General features: G+C 38.4%; 1 protein-coding gene across 1 annotated transcript; it reads right to left on the minus strand.

The window, feature by feature from the left end:
- On the minus strand, nt 1-13,343 carry LOC130180361 (nesprin-2-like). Its single transcript, XM_056393857.1, has 7 exons — nt 13,252-13,343; nt 6,193-6,254; nt 2,156-2,251; nt 1,981-2,058; nt 1,543-1,635; nt 995-1,197; nt 1-208 (listed from the first exon to the last, which is right to left on the minus strand). The coding sequence occupies exons 1-7, from the start codon at nt 13,337-13,339 to the stop codon at nt 1-3; spliced, it is 828 nt and encodes a 275-aa protein (XP_056249832.1). The 5' UTR covers nt 13,340-13,343.
- Nucleotides 13,344-19,678: the final 6,335 nt, after the last annotated feature.

Below are 19,678 nucleotides of genomic sequence, written 5' to 3' on the forward strand. Positions count from 1 at the left end.
TCACTCACCATCAGGCTCCAGCAGTCTGGGGATCCTGAGCTCTTTCTCTGCAATGCGGAAGGCCTCCTCCAGATTCTGTTTGTTGCTTCTGGTTCTGGCTTTGGACAGATCCACCAGGTCGGGCCGCAGAGCGTACAGGATCGCCAGGAAGACCACTCCACTCCTCCAGCTTGCTTTGAAGTCCTTCACATTTATTGAACAGCCAGCTCTGACGGAAATAAATCATTCAGTTATTTATTATATACAGTCTTTAGTATGAGCTGCTGTATGGCACAGTGTTCTGATAATGTTGCTAATGGGAGATAAATTTAATTAAAATTAACAATATGAATGCAACCAATGACCAAAATCCAGAAAAAACAGACAAAAGAATGAATCTAACATAAAGAAACTTAGAAACCAACCACAGCATTTAAGGTAAGTAAAAAACTAATTCACAGACTAAGTCCAAGACATCCAGGACAACATCAATATTTGAACAGATGAAACAGGACAATATAAACAATATACCAAAAAAGTCTTTGGATAAAAAATGAATTTTCAGTGCTTAAATTAGTGCTAATACTATTGTCTTTATGAAGTTCCATTATCATTGCTTCTTCACAGAAAAAACACAATAACAAATGCTACTAAGGAAACACAGCAATTTGATGATATTAAATAGAGGAGGGAAATACGTAACAAAAAATACCATTAAAGCTCCTGTGTATAGGAATGTATTTTAACAGATTTTGGAAGCCAAAGTACCTGAGCAAGTACAGGTCAGTAAAGCCCTGATCAGGTTTTGGTCTTTAACCCAGACCTGGAAATGACCAAGAGGTCCCAGTGGGAGGATATATCACTTTTTGAATCACATACTTGGCCCACAACAGAAGTTGTATCTAATAGAGGTTTCTCAATGATTTGGCAAGCTGATATATCAATATAACCCTATATATACCCTATACAACACACTAACATCTTTGCTCATTAATGCCATTCACTGAGTGCGTACTTGTGACACTGTTCTCGGACCCAGAGCATCAGGGCCTTCTTGGCAGAAACCCTGAAGCGGCTGTGTAGTGGTGAGCCTCTGGGAGGAACAGGACTGCTGCTGGCCGAGCGGCTCGACAGGGTGGAACGTGAGTCCAGACTGGCCAGCGACTCCATGGAGGACTGACGTGAGTCGAATGATAGACTGCTGGCCAACTCCTCGATCTGAGAAGTCCCCCAACACATACAATCAACATTTTAGGCATTTGTATTTGAAAAGTGAGTTGAAGGTAAAAAAAATATGTAAAACAACAACAACAACAAAAAAACATACAAAATAAGACAAAGAGAAACAAAGAAAGGGGAAGGTAAAAATTGCATGAGAAAGCATCCCTGGCTAATAAAAAATATATTTTGGAGATGTTAAGTTTAAAGGTTCAGTCAAAATGTATGAGCTGAGACGGAGAGAGAAAAGATAAAAATAGAGAGAACAACAAATGTAAAACAAAGAGGACAAGAAGACAGGAGAGGAAGAAAAAAATCTATGAAAATGAAAAATGTTTAACTCACATGATATTGTAGAATGACTGTCCATATGAGGCCCAGGATGATGGATGGTCTGCCATCAATGATGTCAGGAATGTTTATATTTACTAGTTTGATCTGGGGAGAAAACAGGATCTAATTTAGACTTTCACAACGTCTTTATTGAAACATTATGAATAATCTCATTATTCTCTGTAAAAAAAAAATTAAAAAAAAAGAACCCTTGCACAGTCAGTCACGAGATTAATCGTCTGCCAAATGTTTGCTAAAACCAGAGAGGTGGTGCAGTAGTTAATTTGGAGTTTGAAATTTTGACCCGTAAATATACATGTGTTGGTGTAATTTTCTGTTGAAAATGTATCATATCTCTGATTTGTTCAATACCAGACCTAAAGGTCTCACTATAAAGTCTGTGCTTTTATTTGGTCGACAGATCCAGATCCCACTTAGTGAGTCATTTACCGATTTCTTCTTTAGAAAGGAGAGAGCCTTCTCAATGTTGCTCCTGTGCTGAAACATTCCCCTGCCTCTCTCCCGACTCTGCAGAATACACCCAGAGAGTCAGTCAGTTGGTGCATTTAAAATGTTAGCTGTTATTTGAAAAGCATGTTAAGGGCTGAGCAGAGACAGGACTCACAATGTACTGGCCGCTCATCACCTCCAGCAGGTCCAGTAATTTGGAGCCATCACGGAAGTCGTTGAACAGATCCACGACCATACATGGTGGCCTCCGCTGTCACAACACATCATGAGTCACAAAACATCAAAACTTATACTTATTCAAATATGAGTATAAAATATATATTAATACAAAGGATGAATAGGAGTATAAGAATTTTGTAACTATTAAAAAATGTGTTTTGCAACTAAATCAAATGAAATTTAAAATCCGTTTGGAGTTTGGAGTGCGCAACTTTGAAATTTACCATGTTTATGTGGCTTGACCTAAAAGATGATTTTCTCCTTGTGGCATCTAATCAAAACCAAATAGTTAAACTTCAAAAGACGCTGTGGTCAAGCTGAAAACAAGACTTCTTGTTTGTTTCTGAGAAGCTGACCTTTTCATACGATGGGAAATCTACTCCAGAAAATCATGATGATGATCAATCATGTTTTACTAGTGCATCTGACAGGCCATGAATCAAAGTTTTCATCTCACAGAGACCTTTGTCAGGCTCCACGAAGCAGCAATGAAAAATCTGTATAAGTCATAAATGATGGCATGTTCATATTAAAATCACCATGCCCCAATTCTGAGGAAGTTCTCAGTCCCAGTTCTTAGGAAGGTGTTGAATGATAGTCAGATAAACAAACCGCCCAAAGCTTTTCACAAGAGAATCTCAAGGGCCTGTGGACGGCTCAGATTAAAATTATACTGTATGTATTTTTTGTGACAATATTTGGCAATTAACGTGGTTATGATGACATATTCTGATTTTAATACAGGTAATACAATTACTAACTCTAAAATCTTTAAAACAATTGAGCTTTTATCAAATGTTTTTGTACATTTTCTTGATGTGGTTCAATGATAGAGGAAAAATGTCTGAAGGTTACCTAATCTTATCAGATAACTGTCAGCATATGTGACAATAAGTAAGAAAAAATGTAATTCAGCAGTTTAGTAACTGCAATTTTGTCTTTTTATGCAAAACAACCCATAATAGCATGTCATATTTTTCCTTCATAATTAATAATAAGCTACAAACCATCTTTAATGGGAACCTTATAGTCTGTGAACTTTACTAATGTCAACAAGTAACAAATAAGTGGAATATGAGGAACAAACAAGTTATTTCCTTCCACACAGTAGCCTATTAATGACATTGGAGATGAATAAACACCTTTCTCCTGAGGGCTTTATGTTTAGCTTTTCTACAATACAAAATAACCTTTGCTTGAATAGCAAAATCCTGCCTTTTTAAATTTCAGCACTTCCAAAAGTGGATATAGAGCATTACAGAAAGAGAACTATTCACATGTGACACAAGGTATTGTTGCAATGTGAGCTCTAATGTGAACAACCACCAAAGGATTAGCAATCATCTCCACCATTCAGTTTATTGGCAGAGTCCCCACAGAGTCCAACACTGAGCTGGCTGGACATCGGTAGGTGGATTGAGGGGGGTGTGGTTGGCGGGTGGTGGTGGAGGGAGGGGGAGAGTGGTGGCCGCCTGTTGCTGTCTGTCTGTGTGCTGTGAACCTTGCTACGCAATGCTATATTTATGTGCACAGTCCCCCCACCACCACCAACACCATCATCACCACCACCCCCCCACTGTCACATTCACAGTTGACCTCCAACATGAGGCTGAGAGAGAGCTGACAGTCTGCTGCTGACTCATGTTGAGGGGTAGTTTGAGAGCAAGACAGTGACCTTTTGCAACAATACTGTTTTTGCCAAATTTACACCATGATGCATCTATTTTAAACACGAGCTGGTCACTGGGAAAGCCCTCCAACAGTAATTAAAAGTAGCATGTGGTCGTGTTTTATAAGTTTTGATAACTCTCACTTGTTTTTGATCTTTGACAAAGCTGCAATTTGCTGTCAGGAAAATATCCTTAATATTTCATCGAGTGTGCACGTGTTTACAATGTGATATCTTCAAGCCTGGCTTACCTAATTATGCCTCTTGTATATCATTATGAATTCAATTATTATTATTATATAATATATACTTCTTCAATTACAAACAATTATCTTGTTAACTGCAAAACTGCTTTTTTTGTTCCCTTTCATGACTCTTTTAAAATACACATTCAATTCTATATATTCTTATCTTTATCATGAATAATACAAATGTTAACATTAAAAAAATAAATGAACTACAAGCGACTGGAATTAAATGTTCTAAAACATATTTTGAATCACTGGTTACTGAAAATTTGTTCATTTGGGTCACAGTGAGCAGGTTACATGATGTTTGATGGACCATCTTATTATTGAACCATTTTATATATTAAGGGACTATGGGTGTACTTATGAGTACAGCTGGTGATCCATCATATCATGCCCTCACATGTTCCCACCAGCTGCATCAGCTCATCTTAGGAATGGAAATTACTGTGTATAAATTATACAATGACTGGATAAAATGAAGGAGAGAAGGAGAGTGTATAGATAAAACTACCTGTGTGCTGTAACATAAAGTATACTGAATATTAAAGAGTCTAATTAACTGAAATAAAGTTCCCTTATGCTAAAAAGACTAAACGATCACTATGTGAAGGATAGTTTGATTTATCAAGGTCAAGCCTACTGGTGTCTTTCTGTTTTTAGTTTGGTTTCATGTGGCCAATCTAACTATGTGTGTTAATTATCATTAGACTCACCATATACAGCATATAACTTTGAGGCAGGAAGTATACAGGGCTGTGTGTAGGGCTGATGAGGGATGGTGAGAAATGATAACAGCAAAACCTCTATACCGCGACCATGTGATGCCTACTGTGGGGTTGAGCTCATTATGGACATAACCACAGTGGGGTTTTTTTTTTTTTTTTTTTTTGGGGGGGGGGGGGGGGGGGGGGTGTTTATTATTTGGTTGGTGAAAGTTACTGAAGTACATGCGGTATGTGATATGAAATATAAACAAAAAATGAATCATTGTTTAGCTGTCCATCCCATCCACAGAATTAGATTCTATTTGTGGTGGTTCAGTAAGGGTTGATGTAATATTGTGTTCTGCCTGAGCCCAGTCCGGGCACACATTCAGCACGATGTCATTGAGCACAGGCACACAGGGAGGACACAGTCTGTAGAGAGGACCGGTAAAATGACACACAGGGCCAGTAAAAACCGTATAGATTTTTTTGACAATCCATCTGCTGGATTTCCTTTGTGCTCCCAATGGCCAGTCTGACCACAAGAGATGCGCCATCGTCAACGCGTTTGTTTGTGTGTTTGTGTGTTTGTGTGTTTGTTTGTGTGTGTGTGTGTGTGTGTGTGTGTGAGTTGAGCAGCTCTACAATGAAGGAACGGCACACAACACAGCTTTAGAGATCTCTTATGTAAAAATATTTCTATACACAAATTAGACTTTGGCAAGTGAACCAACAGGAACAGGAGGGGTAGATCATGGGGAGATTGTCCACTAGTTATTTGATGATAGAGACAGTGTCCTTCTCTCGGACGGATCACCAAATATACTTTGATGACCATTAATATACCTGGGCAGCCTGCCCAGGAAAGTCTATGTGGGAAACACTGCTATGTTCCTTTATTAGTTATTATTGCACTTTGAAAAAGCCAAATAATTGTTATTAGTATTATAGCTGTAATTCTGCCTAAAGAATATCATTTACTGTTTGAAGAGTGAAGAAGACTGGTAGTGTCACTGCAGGGGAAAACAGGGAGTGAAACTAAGCTGAACGAATATGATTTATTTATGCAAAATTAACAAGAGTTTGATGATACTAAAACGCAACATGGATCATTTTTTATTAGTTGCTTCCCCTATTATTGTTAATGACTGATAAAAATAATGGGAAGAGGGGACGTGAACTTTTTTTTGCCTTCTGAAGGGGGCATGCCAGAAAAGGTTTGAGAAACACTGCATTATAGCTCTTTTGTAGAAGTTTTCTCTTCAAATCAGCTGAACTTCCTCGATCACAAACACAGTCCACTCTGTCAGACACTGTAGAGAGTCCGGGGTTCAGAGACACAGCTCACCTTTGCCAGCTGAGCGTTGACCCAGTTGGTGAAGGTCCTCTTCTGAATCTGTTCTTGCTCCACTGTTGAAGAGGAAGAGACACAGGATGTCAAGTTTACCTTATATTATCAGTCATGCAAACAGTAAATCACACAGGTAGTTCACATTTAAACTGCGCAAAGGTCATGATGCTAAACATGAACTATTTATACTGCGTGCAGCTGCAGAGTTGGCTCAATTCCCTAGATTTCTAATATTATTAACAACAGCGAGTAAGCTGTATGACTCCTTGGTAAAGAGAGCAGTTGCTGCAGTGACTCTGAGATCAAATCAGGTTAGGTAACATTGTCCTCACCACTGCTTGCTCAAAACAACCGATGAACTAACCCAAACTCTAATGGCAGACATCCGGGTTCATGTCACATCTTTTTAAATCTGTGTTATATTTTTTTTATGTATGATCACACGCAATGGTTATTTTGGGAAATACACTTCAGTTTTCTTGCAGAGAGGTACATAAGAAGATCAATGTCAATCCCATATCTGCACAGAAAGGTGGAGCCAGCAGCTAGTTAGCTTAGCATAAACTAGGACTGGAAACAGGAGGGAAACTGCTAGCCTGACTCTGTCTAAAGATAACCCTATCCCCAAACCTGATCCGTCTACAAGTACTGTACCTCTAAAGCTCACATTCTGTCTCCTTTGTTTAATCGATACAAAACCATACCCTGCTCTACAAACTTAGGTCCCTCTGGCAGGAAAACAAAACTCCTCTAAAGGTCGACAAGACTCATCAAACTCAGTTTTCTGAACAGCTGTGAAAGTCGGATAAAAGTCAAAATCACACAACCAAAGTTTGTGTAACCAGTACCTGTTTACCTGAGTCAGCGAAGGGCCTCATATAAAAGGACCATAGCTTTCAGCTGTCAGTGTGTGATTCATTTAAACAACAGGCAGACAAAGACTTTTGTGCACTTATTGTGAAATTAGCCAGGCGTTAACAGCAGTAATAACTGTTCCTTTTAAACACGTTATGACTTTAGCTTACACCCAAGGGTTTGGCCAATCAGCTTGGAAAACCTTTGGGTATAATAATTACAAACAGAAATATTTGGTCTGTGTGTTGTCTGAACAAGCACAAAGCCTCAGTTCAATAATTATAGCCATGGAAAATAATTCAGCATAAACAGAGCTGCAAGCAAAGAGTCTTAACCACGCATTACCAAGCATCACACATAGATTATTTTAAAGTGAGGAAATAGCTTTCTATTTGACTTGTATTAAAGTACATTAAAAACAAGTTATTGTCAGTCTGCAATATGTTTCTGAAATCTATCCAATTGCAATAAAATTTTTAAGCCAGGCGGGAGATCACAAATATAACTGGAATGTAATCTGACATAGAGGAGCTGCACAAGTACTGACATCAATTTCCCTGCAAGTACATGTCTTGGGATATGATATTTCATACATGCATTTTTACCAATACCACGCATTTTGAAATATACACTGTTCTGTTGTACTGCATTTGCCTCTTGACAGCTACCACCAGTGAATTTATGTTCTTACAAAGAGCATGCATCATCAGTGAGGTGGCATTTCAAACGTTTTTATATCAAATAATTTGTTGATTGCTCTAAAGGGAAACTGTAAATTATATATTCACAACTAAAAACTGTATTACAATTATCACACGCCACAGAAAGGTTTCGGCATCCAACATTAATGAGTGTAAGCAACAAGATGCTGTCGGGAAACTAGCCCGCCACTCACCACTGTAAAACTCAATGAAGTCATTCAGGTCAGTGACAGTATGAAGAGTCTCACATAAAATCCAGTCCTCGTTCTCCATTGTCCTCATGAAGTCAACTTACTAACTGAACCAAAATGAACATCTTAATCAAAGCTTTTTTAAACTTACAATGTATCATTGTCATCAGATTAAGAACTGCATATAGTATCTAGTATATTGTAAAAATTTATCATCATCTCTTATCTATTGCTCAGTGAAAAAACTGTGATAAAACTTGAGATGAGATAGGAACTATGAAGGTTTTTACCTGACAACAACGATCTATTCAGATATTTCCTAACACTGATCATTATGAAATTGCCTCATCTTGCAGCTCCTGAAGTTTTTAACCAGGGTCCAGCTGAACTTTTGGCCGATTAGTTTCCCAGTTTACTGCATAAATTAGCAGCTAGAGACTAGTGGTCCTTCCTCCTCCATGCTGAGCTCCAACTCTCTTTCAATCTGTAAAGACCTCTGAGATGCATTAACAGACAGCTTACAGACTATTTTCTGTCTTAATATGTTTAACAGCAGGTCACCTCTGGCTGCAGTTCACTTGCAGTCTAATCTTAATCATAGAGAGCCTCTATGGTGACTCAGACACCTTATTATAATTAATCTGGTATCATCAAACAAAGATAAGGGAGAGGAGAAGGGGGGTTGGTTTTCTGTTGCAACATGATCCAACATGACTCTGAGTTGTTTAACATATGGACAGAAGCACTGCTGATCACTCATCTTCAAACCAACAAAAACTGATGAGAAGAAGTTTGTAAGGGTTTCTGGCTGCCAAGTGAAGAGGATCGAGAAACTGGAGGGCTGTGACACACTTGAGAGTTTGCCAGAAGAATTATTTTAAACAAACCCATTTGGTCACTGTAACTTCAGTCAGTTCCAGAGTATTTTAGTAGCTGGAGAAGCTGAAATGAATCCTTGCTACATTTCAGTAACAGGGTTTATAACAAACACAACAAGCAACAATTTATACCAAGATCTTGTAAATTACACTACCAAGATGTTTTCCAAGTACTATTCATATTATTTTTCCTGACATCTTCAATAGAGCTGAAACATCATCTTCCTGTTCTGCATGTAAAAATATAATTTATGGCCGTCATCATCGGGGTTTTGGTAGCCAAAGAAGTTCAGCTTCATTCTTAAGAAATAATTTACTCTGAAATTCCTGGTGGAGTACATCACAGACCAACATACTGACAAATACAGATTTGACTGATTAGCAGAAAGAACAGTGCAAAAGTCAATAAAATATGAAGGTGCGCTGATCACACAAAATTCACACCAACAGTCACAGAAGGTCAAAGAAACCAAATGAAAGTGATTTGTGCCTTTGATGCTTCTGTCACATAAATCATAATATGGTAACAATAAGGAATTTATAAAATGTCATCCACAACAACAGGTGATATTTAAGGTTCTTAGCTGCTGACAAAGTGGGCGATAATAATTCAACTCTGCTAATGGTTTTCCATTGTTATGGCAACTTCTGGCATGGGCTGAGATGTTGTTTAAAGGTAACAACATCTCAGCAACAGCAACAGAATTTAACAGACACTGTTTATTTATGTGTGGGTTTCCTTTCAGAATTGATGTTACATCACATTGTTTAATACCGACCCATGAGTCGGCTTACTAAGCGCATATTGGTTTCCTTTGGGTAATAGGCTTCCAGCTTAATCGCTAAATTAGTATCTGTAAACTAAGATCATCTTGGTAATGCATATAATTTACATGCTAGCTACAAAAGCTAGCAGTTGCATGTAAACAAAAATCAGTATCATGGCTCACAGCATCACAGTAGAGCTCTACATTCAGGGTAATGATCTATTCAAAGTTTCACGATTACAAATAAAGCTACAGGAGCCAAAACCTCACTTTGAGTTTCTATTAACTTCTATGGTAATGAGTGCTATACTGGCTGATTTTAAGCAAATATATTACACACTGAAAACAGTTACTTTATTTCAAAGTGGAGGCAACACATTATTTAACATAGGCCACCTAATCTTCATACCAGTATATTTCCTAAACTGATCAGAGTGACTAAAGAAATTGATACATGCATGACCTAGTAGGCAAAATACTTTTCTTGCTATAAGGTCCAAAACCTACCATGGCCCGAAGGACAAACTCCCTTTCAAAAGAAAAAGAAACCTGTATTTGATTTTTGATTTACTCTCTGTTGAAAAGAAAAATCCCTGCTAAGCTGGAAAAGCATGGTTCAGTGGAACTAGTTTATTTATAGCTGTAGATTTACTGTTACACCGCAGCAGTCCACCTGAGATATACATACTAATAAAGATGATAATTATATTATTGTACAATAATATCTGCACAGTTTTGTTCTGTCACAACCACAGAGACAAATAAAAACACTCACCCCTGATGAGATCACTCATGCTGACTCAGCAGGGAAAGTTACCAGATCAGCAAACTCTCATGAATTTAAACCAAACTTCTCTATCTAGTAAACACCTGGTTTGGACATGGACTCTGCAGATCCATGATTGCAGGAGAAGACGTGAAGAAAAAGCTGATATAAAATTACTTTGAAAGCATTTCTTGCTTAAACAGCTCACAGTCCACATTTCCAGCCTGCAGGGAAGCAGGTGAGATCCATTTGACTCCGCCTCTTTTACCTCTGACTCACAGAGGCTTCAGGGCTGCCCAAATAAGACATGCAACAGTCCCCCCTGCAGCCTCATGGGAACTTTATTGTACATAAACATATTGTCATATTCAATTGTCAAGTGCTGTGAAAATTTGGATCTCTTACCTGCCCTAACCTGACCCCTCCCCACAAATGACCCACTAAAGTGGTAACTAGGATTAGGATTGTTTGTTTTTACTTCACAGCTTAAAACTCAGATCTTAAGGTCAAAAGTTAACTTATTTAATTACTTTTTATTTGTGTTCGTTATTTTTTGCATTTGCTACATTTCCTTTGATTAGATGTTTATCTGAGGAACAACGTTTTTAAAAATGATAGAAAAAATTAAATGATAACCATGATGTCAATTTGTATTATATACATCATATTTACTGCCCACTTGAAAAAAAACTGTTAGATGGAATTTTTCTTATGCACATTTATTTATTCATTCATTTTTCATGTATGTTTTTTACTTTGCATTATTTTGCTCATGCTTGTTCTGCTTGGATCATGAGTTGCTCTTAAAAACTATATTTACAGACTGTGAAGCAATCTGTGACCTTGTAAAAAAGTGCTACAAAATGTTACTATAGTCATCAAGTCTACATGGAACATCACATCTGCTCCCTACCAGAGCCATTATGTAGCCACTAAACACAATACATTCTTCTCACGTGCTGTTGAACAACGACTTTGAACCTTATGTGTGTTTTGTTGCAGTTAATCACTCTAAAAGCATCATGTAATAAAACATAATGAAACCAGATTACATGTTCTCTGTTCTAGGAAGGATCATTTCTAACCATGCTGATGCAAACACTGAATACACCCAACACTCACACACAAAATGAGCTATTTTAGTGACATTCTTTCATCATTACCACTTCAAATATACACCGAAAAAAACTCTCTTAGACTTATTTAACAAGCTGGCTTGTCATGGGGGCGTAAGTCTTACATCATCCATTCTGCACATTGTACCAGCTGGAAATTACATAGTTGGAAAAACATTTACAAGCTTTTAGTAAAAAACACTGTGTTCTAAATGTGGGATGGGTGGGGGTATGGGGAGTCATGCACTGAAAATAGTCCAGTAGAGAACCATACAAGAATGGACCCAAAATCTAAGGAAAAGAAAGAACTGAGGTGGGTGGACTGAAAGTGAAAGGCAGATGGGCAATTAGGAGAGAGAACAAGAGATCAAGAAAACATGGACAGAGAGTTTTTAACATCCTGCAACAATATAGATCAGATGCTAAAAAAGAAAGCGACTGTCCATGTCAGACTGTGCTGCCATCTATTCATGATGCAACTATCACAAGTACAAAGAGAAGAAGAAGCACTGTCAGATTTACAGATACCTATCCACACTGCTGCTCTCAGAGCTTAACTGCGACCTCGCCTCAGTCACCACATAATAAACTTAAAGAATGAACCAGGTCTCACTAAAGCAACACTTCACCAAACAAGCTGAAAATACGACAGCAACAGAGATATAAAAACCTTCCTGCAAATGTCACGGTGAACACTGAATCTGAGAGCTGCAGTGCTCATTCCATGTATGTGATGAAAAGTGAGATGTCTCAGTCCAGTTGCATTAACCCTCTAGAAACCATATTAGGAGCTGTTTCTCCAGGCAAAAACTCCAGGAGTACAAAAACCCTGCCATGACAATAAAGTAGTGATTATCGGATAGAATTCTGTCATAATTTGTCAGTAAGTCATTGAGTGCTTTTGATCATTAAAAGTTATTTGCATTACAGTTTTCTCTCAATTATTCTTTTAATTAATTGTTTAGTCAATGAAAGGTCAAAAATGAGAATCAAAATTTCCAAAAGAAAAAGCTGATGTCTTCAAACCAACAAATTTTCACATTTTATAGGTTGGAGAAGGGAAAACATTTTAAATTTGGCATTTAACAATGAATCAGCTATAAGTCAGGAAAATTGATTGACTAGTTTCAGCATTACATATGTTGTACTAGCATTGACAACACAGTCAAACAACAATCCCAGCAGATGACAGCTTTGCTTTGAATGCTCAAGACAGTGAGTTGATGAGCGAGCAGCATTTACTATCTCCTCCACCCTCTCACTCTCTCCCTCCGAATGGCTCTTTTGCAATATGACTCATGTCTCTCTGAGAGCAGGGCTTCAGTTTCAACAGATTAAACCAAGCATGGCCTCAAAAAAAGTGACAAGACTGAAACAGGACGGAGCCAGCAGCAGACTGAGATGAGGCCATCAAACTGCTCCCCTGAGCGAGACACATAACTGAGGCTTAATAGTTATTATGTTGCCACAGTAACCAAGATAAAACACTGAACTCAGGACACTGGAGTTTTCTTTTCACACTTGCATGACCTCAACCTTCCTCTCAGGGTGAGCAGAGACCAGAAACAATGAGCCTTCGGACAGTTTTGCTTCAATACTTGTTGAAGTAATTCATCTGTTATAGCACCATGGTTGCAATAATATCCTAAAGCTGAGACCGAAACTAAGTATTCAAAGTAAAAAAAAAATTAAAATACCTACAAAAATAATACATTAAAGCCATCCAGCCACAATAAAACCCAAAAAACTATTGCATCTTTGCTGGAAGTAAATCAAGACTGACCCTGCAGCAGCATGTGGACGTTGTCGATGTCCAGGGGGATGGACCCCCTCTCCACCAGATCATCTCTAGAGTAGAAGTCTGACGACATACTTTCTCACCCACAGCCTCCCGGCAGCATGGCACCAATCTGGAGGAGAGAAAGAAAACATCAGTCCAGTGTAGCTTCAACAGCAAAGCAGAACAGTATGTTTGTGTGGCTCAAGGTTTGATGCCCATTGGAGCCACTGTGATGAGATTTCTGGTTCTTAAAACTGACTTTCTGAGAAACCTCCCTCTGAACAAAAACTACATGAGCAAACTTTATGAAGGGTTAAATGTTTCTTAGATATTTATTGAAGTTTTTACTTAAGTGTGCTTGAATTCTGCATGTCAGCATTGTAAACAAAGGTTTGTGTATGCACATCTGGAATAACAATACTGCATATCGCAGGGAACCAACTGGACAACAGAGTGAGATTTTAATGTGTAGAAATTACTTCTGAATTATTTGACACACATTTCAAAACATGAAATATCAAAACATTGTAGTATGCACCTCATCTCTGTGATCGTTGATCTTTATAAACAGATGGAGAAAAAATGATATAATTCCACAAGGTTTGAAGATGCTTTCAGTGGCATTCTAGATTAATGTTCGTACCGTACAGACAATTATCCCAATATGGAGCGCATGCTTCAGGTCCATCTTTCTTCAAAATTGATGTCTTGTGTCACTGATGAATACACTGAGTAGACCCGTCTATAATCTTTTCCTGGCGCAGCGGCTTTTAATCTTCTGTACCCTCACTGTTTAAAAAAGAACTGTTTACACTCTTTATCAAGCACACATGTAGCCAAGCTCTAAGTATTTGTAAGCTGCGTTTGTTGGGAAAAACTAAAATCTCAAGAAGTGCTTCACAAGGCAAAGACCATAACTCCACTGAACAAAGACAGATACAGAAACGATAGGAAAAAGCCCAACAATTTCAAGAGAGCTTAAAGTTTAGTACTGACATCATTCAAAGACACAGAAAGCCATGCACCACTGCCAACACATTAACAAACCAGCAGAAAACACTTCTAAAATACAGCTGAAGGGTTGTTTATCATTGTTTATAGAGCAATGAAACACTGTTAACTGACAGTGAGTAGTGGATGAAGAGCGCTGGGTGTTGGGCTGTGTTTCATCTTGTTCTCTCTCGCCCTGGGAAATGAGTAAGTGAACTTAAAAAAATGCGTGACATTTAGACATCTCTCCTAACACGCCTGCCTAAACATATCACACTGTCAGAAAATAAAGGTGCCTTTGATTTGACCAGCACTTTCTCTGCTGTTCACAAACACAACTGACACTTTAGGGGAACTGACAGGTGAGCAGGGCTAAAATAAAACAGTGTGAAATAGCACCAGGCCTCACCAACATATCATACCGAATGTCAGATCAGGTCAAATAGCAGTGGTTCTTTTGTTTTAACATGCCTGTACTGGCAGAGGGGTCGGATCGCCATCAAATGGACAAATCAGACAGTATCATGTTGATCAACTTCTTGTACTGCCTTCAATCACCCACCTACTACTACCACTAGCATTAAACAAGTGCAAAGATGATTTCCAAGTTCTCTGAAGACTGACGCATGCTCAGCAGGTTAAAAGGGATTTGACATGATAGAGTGATGAGTCATCACAAAGTCAGTAAAAACAAAACAAACTAGAAAGGACAAACGAGAAAGAACTCTGCACAATTCTATTCTCAATGCATCAGACCCTCAAATACACTAGAATACAATGTAAAGCTATATTTCTGAATATTTGTCTGAGGTTACTCCCATGGTGCTGTTCAATCTCTACACAGGAGCACAGCAGCAATTAATATGTGCAATTTCTAAAAACACAACTTAAAAACTGAACCACTGCGCTCCAGTGTTAATGGATAAACACTGAAATAACGCTACACTGACACATATGTGTGTGTATGTGGAGGGGATTTGAACCACCATAGCGCAGCATTTAAGTTATTCTAAGGCTTCATGTCAGCTGCAGAATAAGTGACAGGGGTAAGAGAGGAGGTGTGAGAGAGAGGGAGGGAGGCGGAGGCAGAGACAGAGGAACATGCAGGTCCAAGAGAGGAAGCAAAAGACAGGAAGTGTTGTAAATAAAAACAAAAAAGAAAATTAGTCCAAGACTCCAGTGGAGAGTAACTAATGGGAAACTGGCATGGGGCTCAAACACATGTATCATTTACAGGAAAAGACGACAGATTTTATTGCTTTTTATTTTCATTGTCTCCAAGTAATAAAAACAAACTGTACATGGCTGTTAATGTGTCTAGTAGATTGCAGGCCAACAACAATACAGTATGAGGCTGCTGTATGAGTCACAATTGGAAACGAAAAAGTTTCAGTGATCTATCACAGTTCTTATTAGTAGATGTGAATTGTTTCAATTCAATACTCGTACCCACAGATCTTTTATACCTGGCAGTTTTGCCTTGCTAAACAAATAAATGTTGATTACTGATTCTTGCCATTATTGTTGTATAAAAGCACAAACAGTACATTTCCAAAAAGGAAATGTGGGAAAGATCGAGAGAAAGGCAGGGAGGAGTAAATAAGGAAGACCAGTCAGGCACAAAAGATGAAGAGAGAAACATAGCTCAAGAGGGGAAGAAGAAAAATAGAGCTAAGGAAGTAGAAATACGGCAGAACAGAACGGAATAGAATGAGAAAGCATGTCAGAGAGAAATGAACCTGAAGGAGAAAAGATAAGAACCAGAAAAAGAGGGACAGAGAGAGAGAAAGATTATGAGTATGTAACAGCAAGAGCTTACAGAAGGCCAAGAGACAGAATCAATGAGCCAATGTCACAAGTCACTCCGGTCAGCTCTAATTGTGGCAACAAGGCAGAGGGCAGTGAAACACGTTGCAGTGTTGTGGAAAAAGCACAGGGAGGGGGGACACCGCCAGGCCACAACACCAGCTTTAGATGCTTTTTAAATGTATTTATGTGACTATCTATCCAGTTGAGGTGCCCACATTATTATTTAAAGCAGTAAGTCTGTGAGGAGGTTTGATGGGATAGAAAGGGCATTCAATCATGTTTACACCTGAGAGCTACCCAAGTCAGAGAGAGCTACATCAGTAATCTCATGTCAGCAGTTCAGTTTCACATTAATAAGTATAAATTTGTAGAGTGGATCTTGAGCCAAGACCAAACTAGTTGAGTAAAAGGTAATTCAAAGATCAGAAGATGTCCAGCTCTGATGGAGGTAAACATTCATTAAAAAAACAGAGGACAAATGGCAAAAAACATGGATGAAATTGATGCAGCTGTACAGATTGATGTAACCTCGCTGGACACAGTAAAGAATAAAGTGGAAGAAATGGACAGAATAAATATGAATTGAGGCACTGAAATATAACCACCACAAGCTGGAACTGATCTGAACTGATTTGAAGTACTGGGACAAACCCAACTCAACAAATCTCTCTCCTGATGCTTCCTCCTCCTCATCGTCAATGTCGTGACTCTCTCTGCAGCAACAACACACTCATCAGCTCGCTCTAAATGATTTCCAGCAGGTCTTTGTGCAAGCCTGGGAAATATATCAATAGAGTTGGTGTTGCTAAACCTGTCACACAGAGCATTCACAGACACACCCTAGAAGATATCATAATAGAACAGGGGAGAAGCAATGTCTGTTTTCATATGACTGAAAACACAACACAGAGGTTGATTTGAGACAAATATCCTACAGGCACACTTTCAGTGTAGTGTCATTTTAAACATGACAAATGAACATTGCACCATTTCTCACCCATGTAAAAAAAAGAGCTTTCAATAAATGTTTTAAAGCAATGAATGTTGGGAAGATACGGGGAGATATTTTGGATGGTTTTTTTTCAATGATGCAAAAAATCAGCTAACAATGTGAAAAGATAATTGCCACTCACTCCTTTGTTACTTCAAGGGCACCTTCAGAAAATCGAATATTAGACACAGTCCCATATCCAGTTTTTCTTGAATGGTCAGGATATGAACCTGAACCTCTAACCTCTGGGCTATCACTGTCACACTCCCCTGCATACCATTAAATGCATGTCTAATCCAGTGCACTTAACAGAATGATTTTCACTTCACTTCACTTATCCTGTACATAGGTGGGTTGTGTCAATGTTGCTCATCTGCTTTACCAGCTGGTAAGCATGGGTTTACAAGTCAGAAATATTTTAATGAGCTCTCAGGCCCAAGCACTATGTCTGGATTACTTTAGAGCTGAAGACACATAGGGAGAGTTCCCACTGTTGACACGTATAAATGAGAAATAGGAAGTAGTCTAAATTTGATAGCAAGCTGTTAGCAAAAGTTATTTCCATCAGAAATTTAAAAAAGTTACAAAAACCCTGCAAGTCTTAAACAAACAGAAAAAATATTTGAAATCAGTCACAGAGAAGAATATGGTGCATATACTGTAAGTTTCACCAAAATAGTGCATTCCTTTGTACATCCCCCTTGTGCATCTTTATCTTATGCTGTGACAATACAGAAGTAGCAGAAATGACCTGAGATGGAGGAGCAGCAATGTGGACTAAGAAAATTAAATGCATGGGTTTACAACTAGTACTACTGGAGGTAACTGTAGTGTACTAGTACTAGTGTCAGTAGCAGCAGTATTAGTAGTGGCTATGGTAAGAGCAGAAATAGTTTTGTACTAATAGTAGCCGAAGGTGTAGAGAGCCATGATGTGTCATAAAATAAGCCTCAAACGAGCCTGCAAACCGAAATGTGCTGTAAAACATTACATTCATGAAGAAGCTCACCATCCAGAATTGAATGTGCTGAGGGACACATGTCATTGGATCTATACAAAAGAATAATTTTAATGTGGCCCCCTCCTATCAACACAGCCAGTGATGCAGGGTTCAATAAATCGCTGAGAGAACTCCAAGGATCATTTGATAATTAATCATCAGTTAATCATACATTCTAAAAAGAATAAGTCTCTCTGTGGCTAAACTTGAATCTAAGAATGTAAGTGTCTGAAAATTAGAAACTGTCACCCTCAAAAAGGTGATTACCTGCATTTCTCTAAGACTAAAACTGATTTTTAAGTGGGTTTACCCTTCACTACATCCCTGTCAAAGCATTCATCATAACATAAAGTCTAAAGCAAGTGATTGTTTGTTAAATGAGAGGTTAAGTAATAAAACTGTCCCTCTAACTAGACTGAAGATCTCATTACTATAGATTAATAATCAACTTTAGACACAGTAACAAAAACTTTCCATGTTTTGAATATGATAAGAAAACGTTATTATGTTAATACATTATAAAGCCATGCAGTTAATCTGTAGGCACTTAAAATGTTCATTAATTAATCAATGTTATTAGGGCAAAATAATCACTTATTATCTCAAACAAAATATGTATGACATCAACCACTTGTATTTCAACCCATTTAGACTGCCATTTGTTTTATTCCATCTGACCATTTTTATATCACTTCTGTATGTTATCAAGTGCTACAAAGTGTGCTCCCTTCCAGTGCAGGAATGTAAGATTGTGTCGATGTTATGAAACTGTCAGGGCCCAAAATAGCAGCGGGGACACGTGTGTGTGGCTGCTTTCAGATCAGCTCAGCCGAGCCATATAATGAGTCCTTGAGGAAGACCAGAGGACTTTTTAATAACGCAGATAACAAGCGGTTGCCCTGCAGGTTTAAGGAAACTGTAGTGGAAAGTCATTGTTCTCAAACACGGCAGAGGAAACAAGGGGGATGACAGCAGTAACATTACTGATGATATCTGGGATCAATTATAGCTGGATTATGTAAATCTAACCTCCAAATAACACAGGCAAGAGTCAATGCATTCCTACCACCTGCGGATACAACTCGTTATTCAAAAGTTTCTGGTGAATAACAAACATTCAGAAAGTTGCGTGTACTTACATGCAGCAAAGAGTGCGTTATTTGTGAAGATGTAAGATGCAGGTCCAGGCAATAATGATCTCTAATGTTGAAGTACAGATCTTGCTCCGTAGTGGTTGGTGGAGATGAAACCTGAAGCGCAGTTCGACAGATCTGGAGTCCACAGAGCTGCAGGACGGGTCGGACTGTCACCGGAGAAGTCTGAGCCATACCGGTGTCGGGCAAAAAAAAAACTCCCTCTGACACTAAATATAGAAACCAGTCAAGGTTCAACACACACACACAGACACACACACACACAGACCTCCAGATTGGCACTAGTGGCTGGCACTTGAGTTAAAGTTCCAGCTCCTACAAGTGCATGAAATCTTATATTTAATATCAGCTCACTGTGGACCAAATCCAGCACCTGAGAACAACAACTCTAGACTCCTCAAATTCATTCATAAAGATTGAAACGGAGGGAAGAATATAAACTATTAAGAATAAGAAAAGAAACTGAGAGACTACTATTAAAAGAGA

Source organism: Seriola aureovittata, chromosome 13 (assembly GCF_021018895.1).
Source record: "Seriola aureovittata isolate HTS-2021-v1 ecotype China chromosome 13, ASM2101889v1, whole genome shotgun sequence".
Taxonomy (NCBI): Eukaryota; Metazoa; Chordata; class Actinopteri; order Carangiformes; family Carangidae; genus Seriola; species Seriola aureovittata.

Excerpts from the sequence above, each read along its gene's own strand:
- LOC130180361 (XM_056393857.1), bottom strand. The coding sequence starts at position 13,339 with ATGTCGTCAGACTTCTACTCTAGAGATGATCTGGTGGAGAGGGGGTCC. Across the intron at positions 1,636-1,980 it reads CCTTTCTAAAGAAGAAATCG|ATCAAACTAGTAAATATAAA; the intron begins GTAAATGACTCA and ends TTTTCTCCCCAG. Across the intron at positions 1,198-1,542 it reads CAGTCATTCTACAATATCAT|ATCGAGGAGTTGGCCAGCAG; the intron begins GTGAGTTAAACA and ends GGGACTTCTCAG.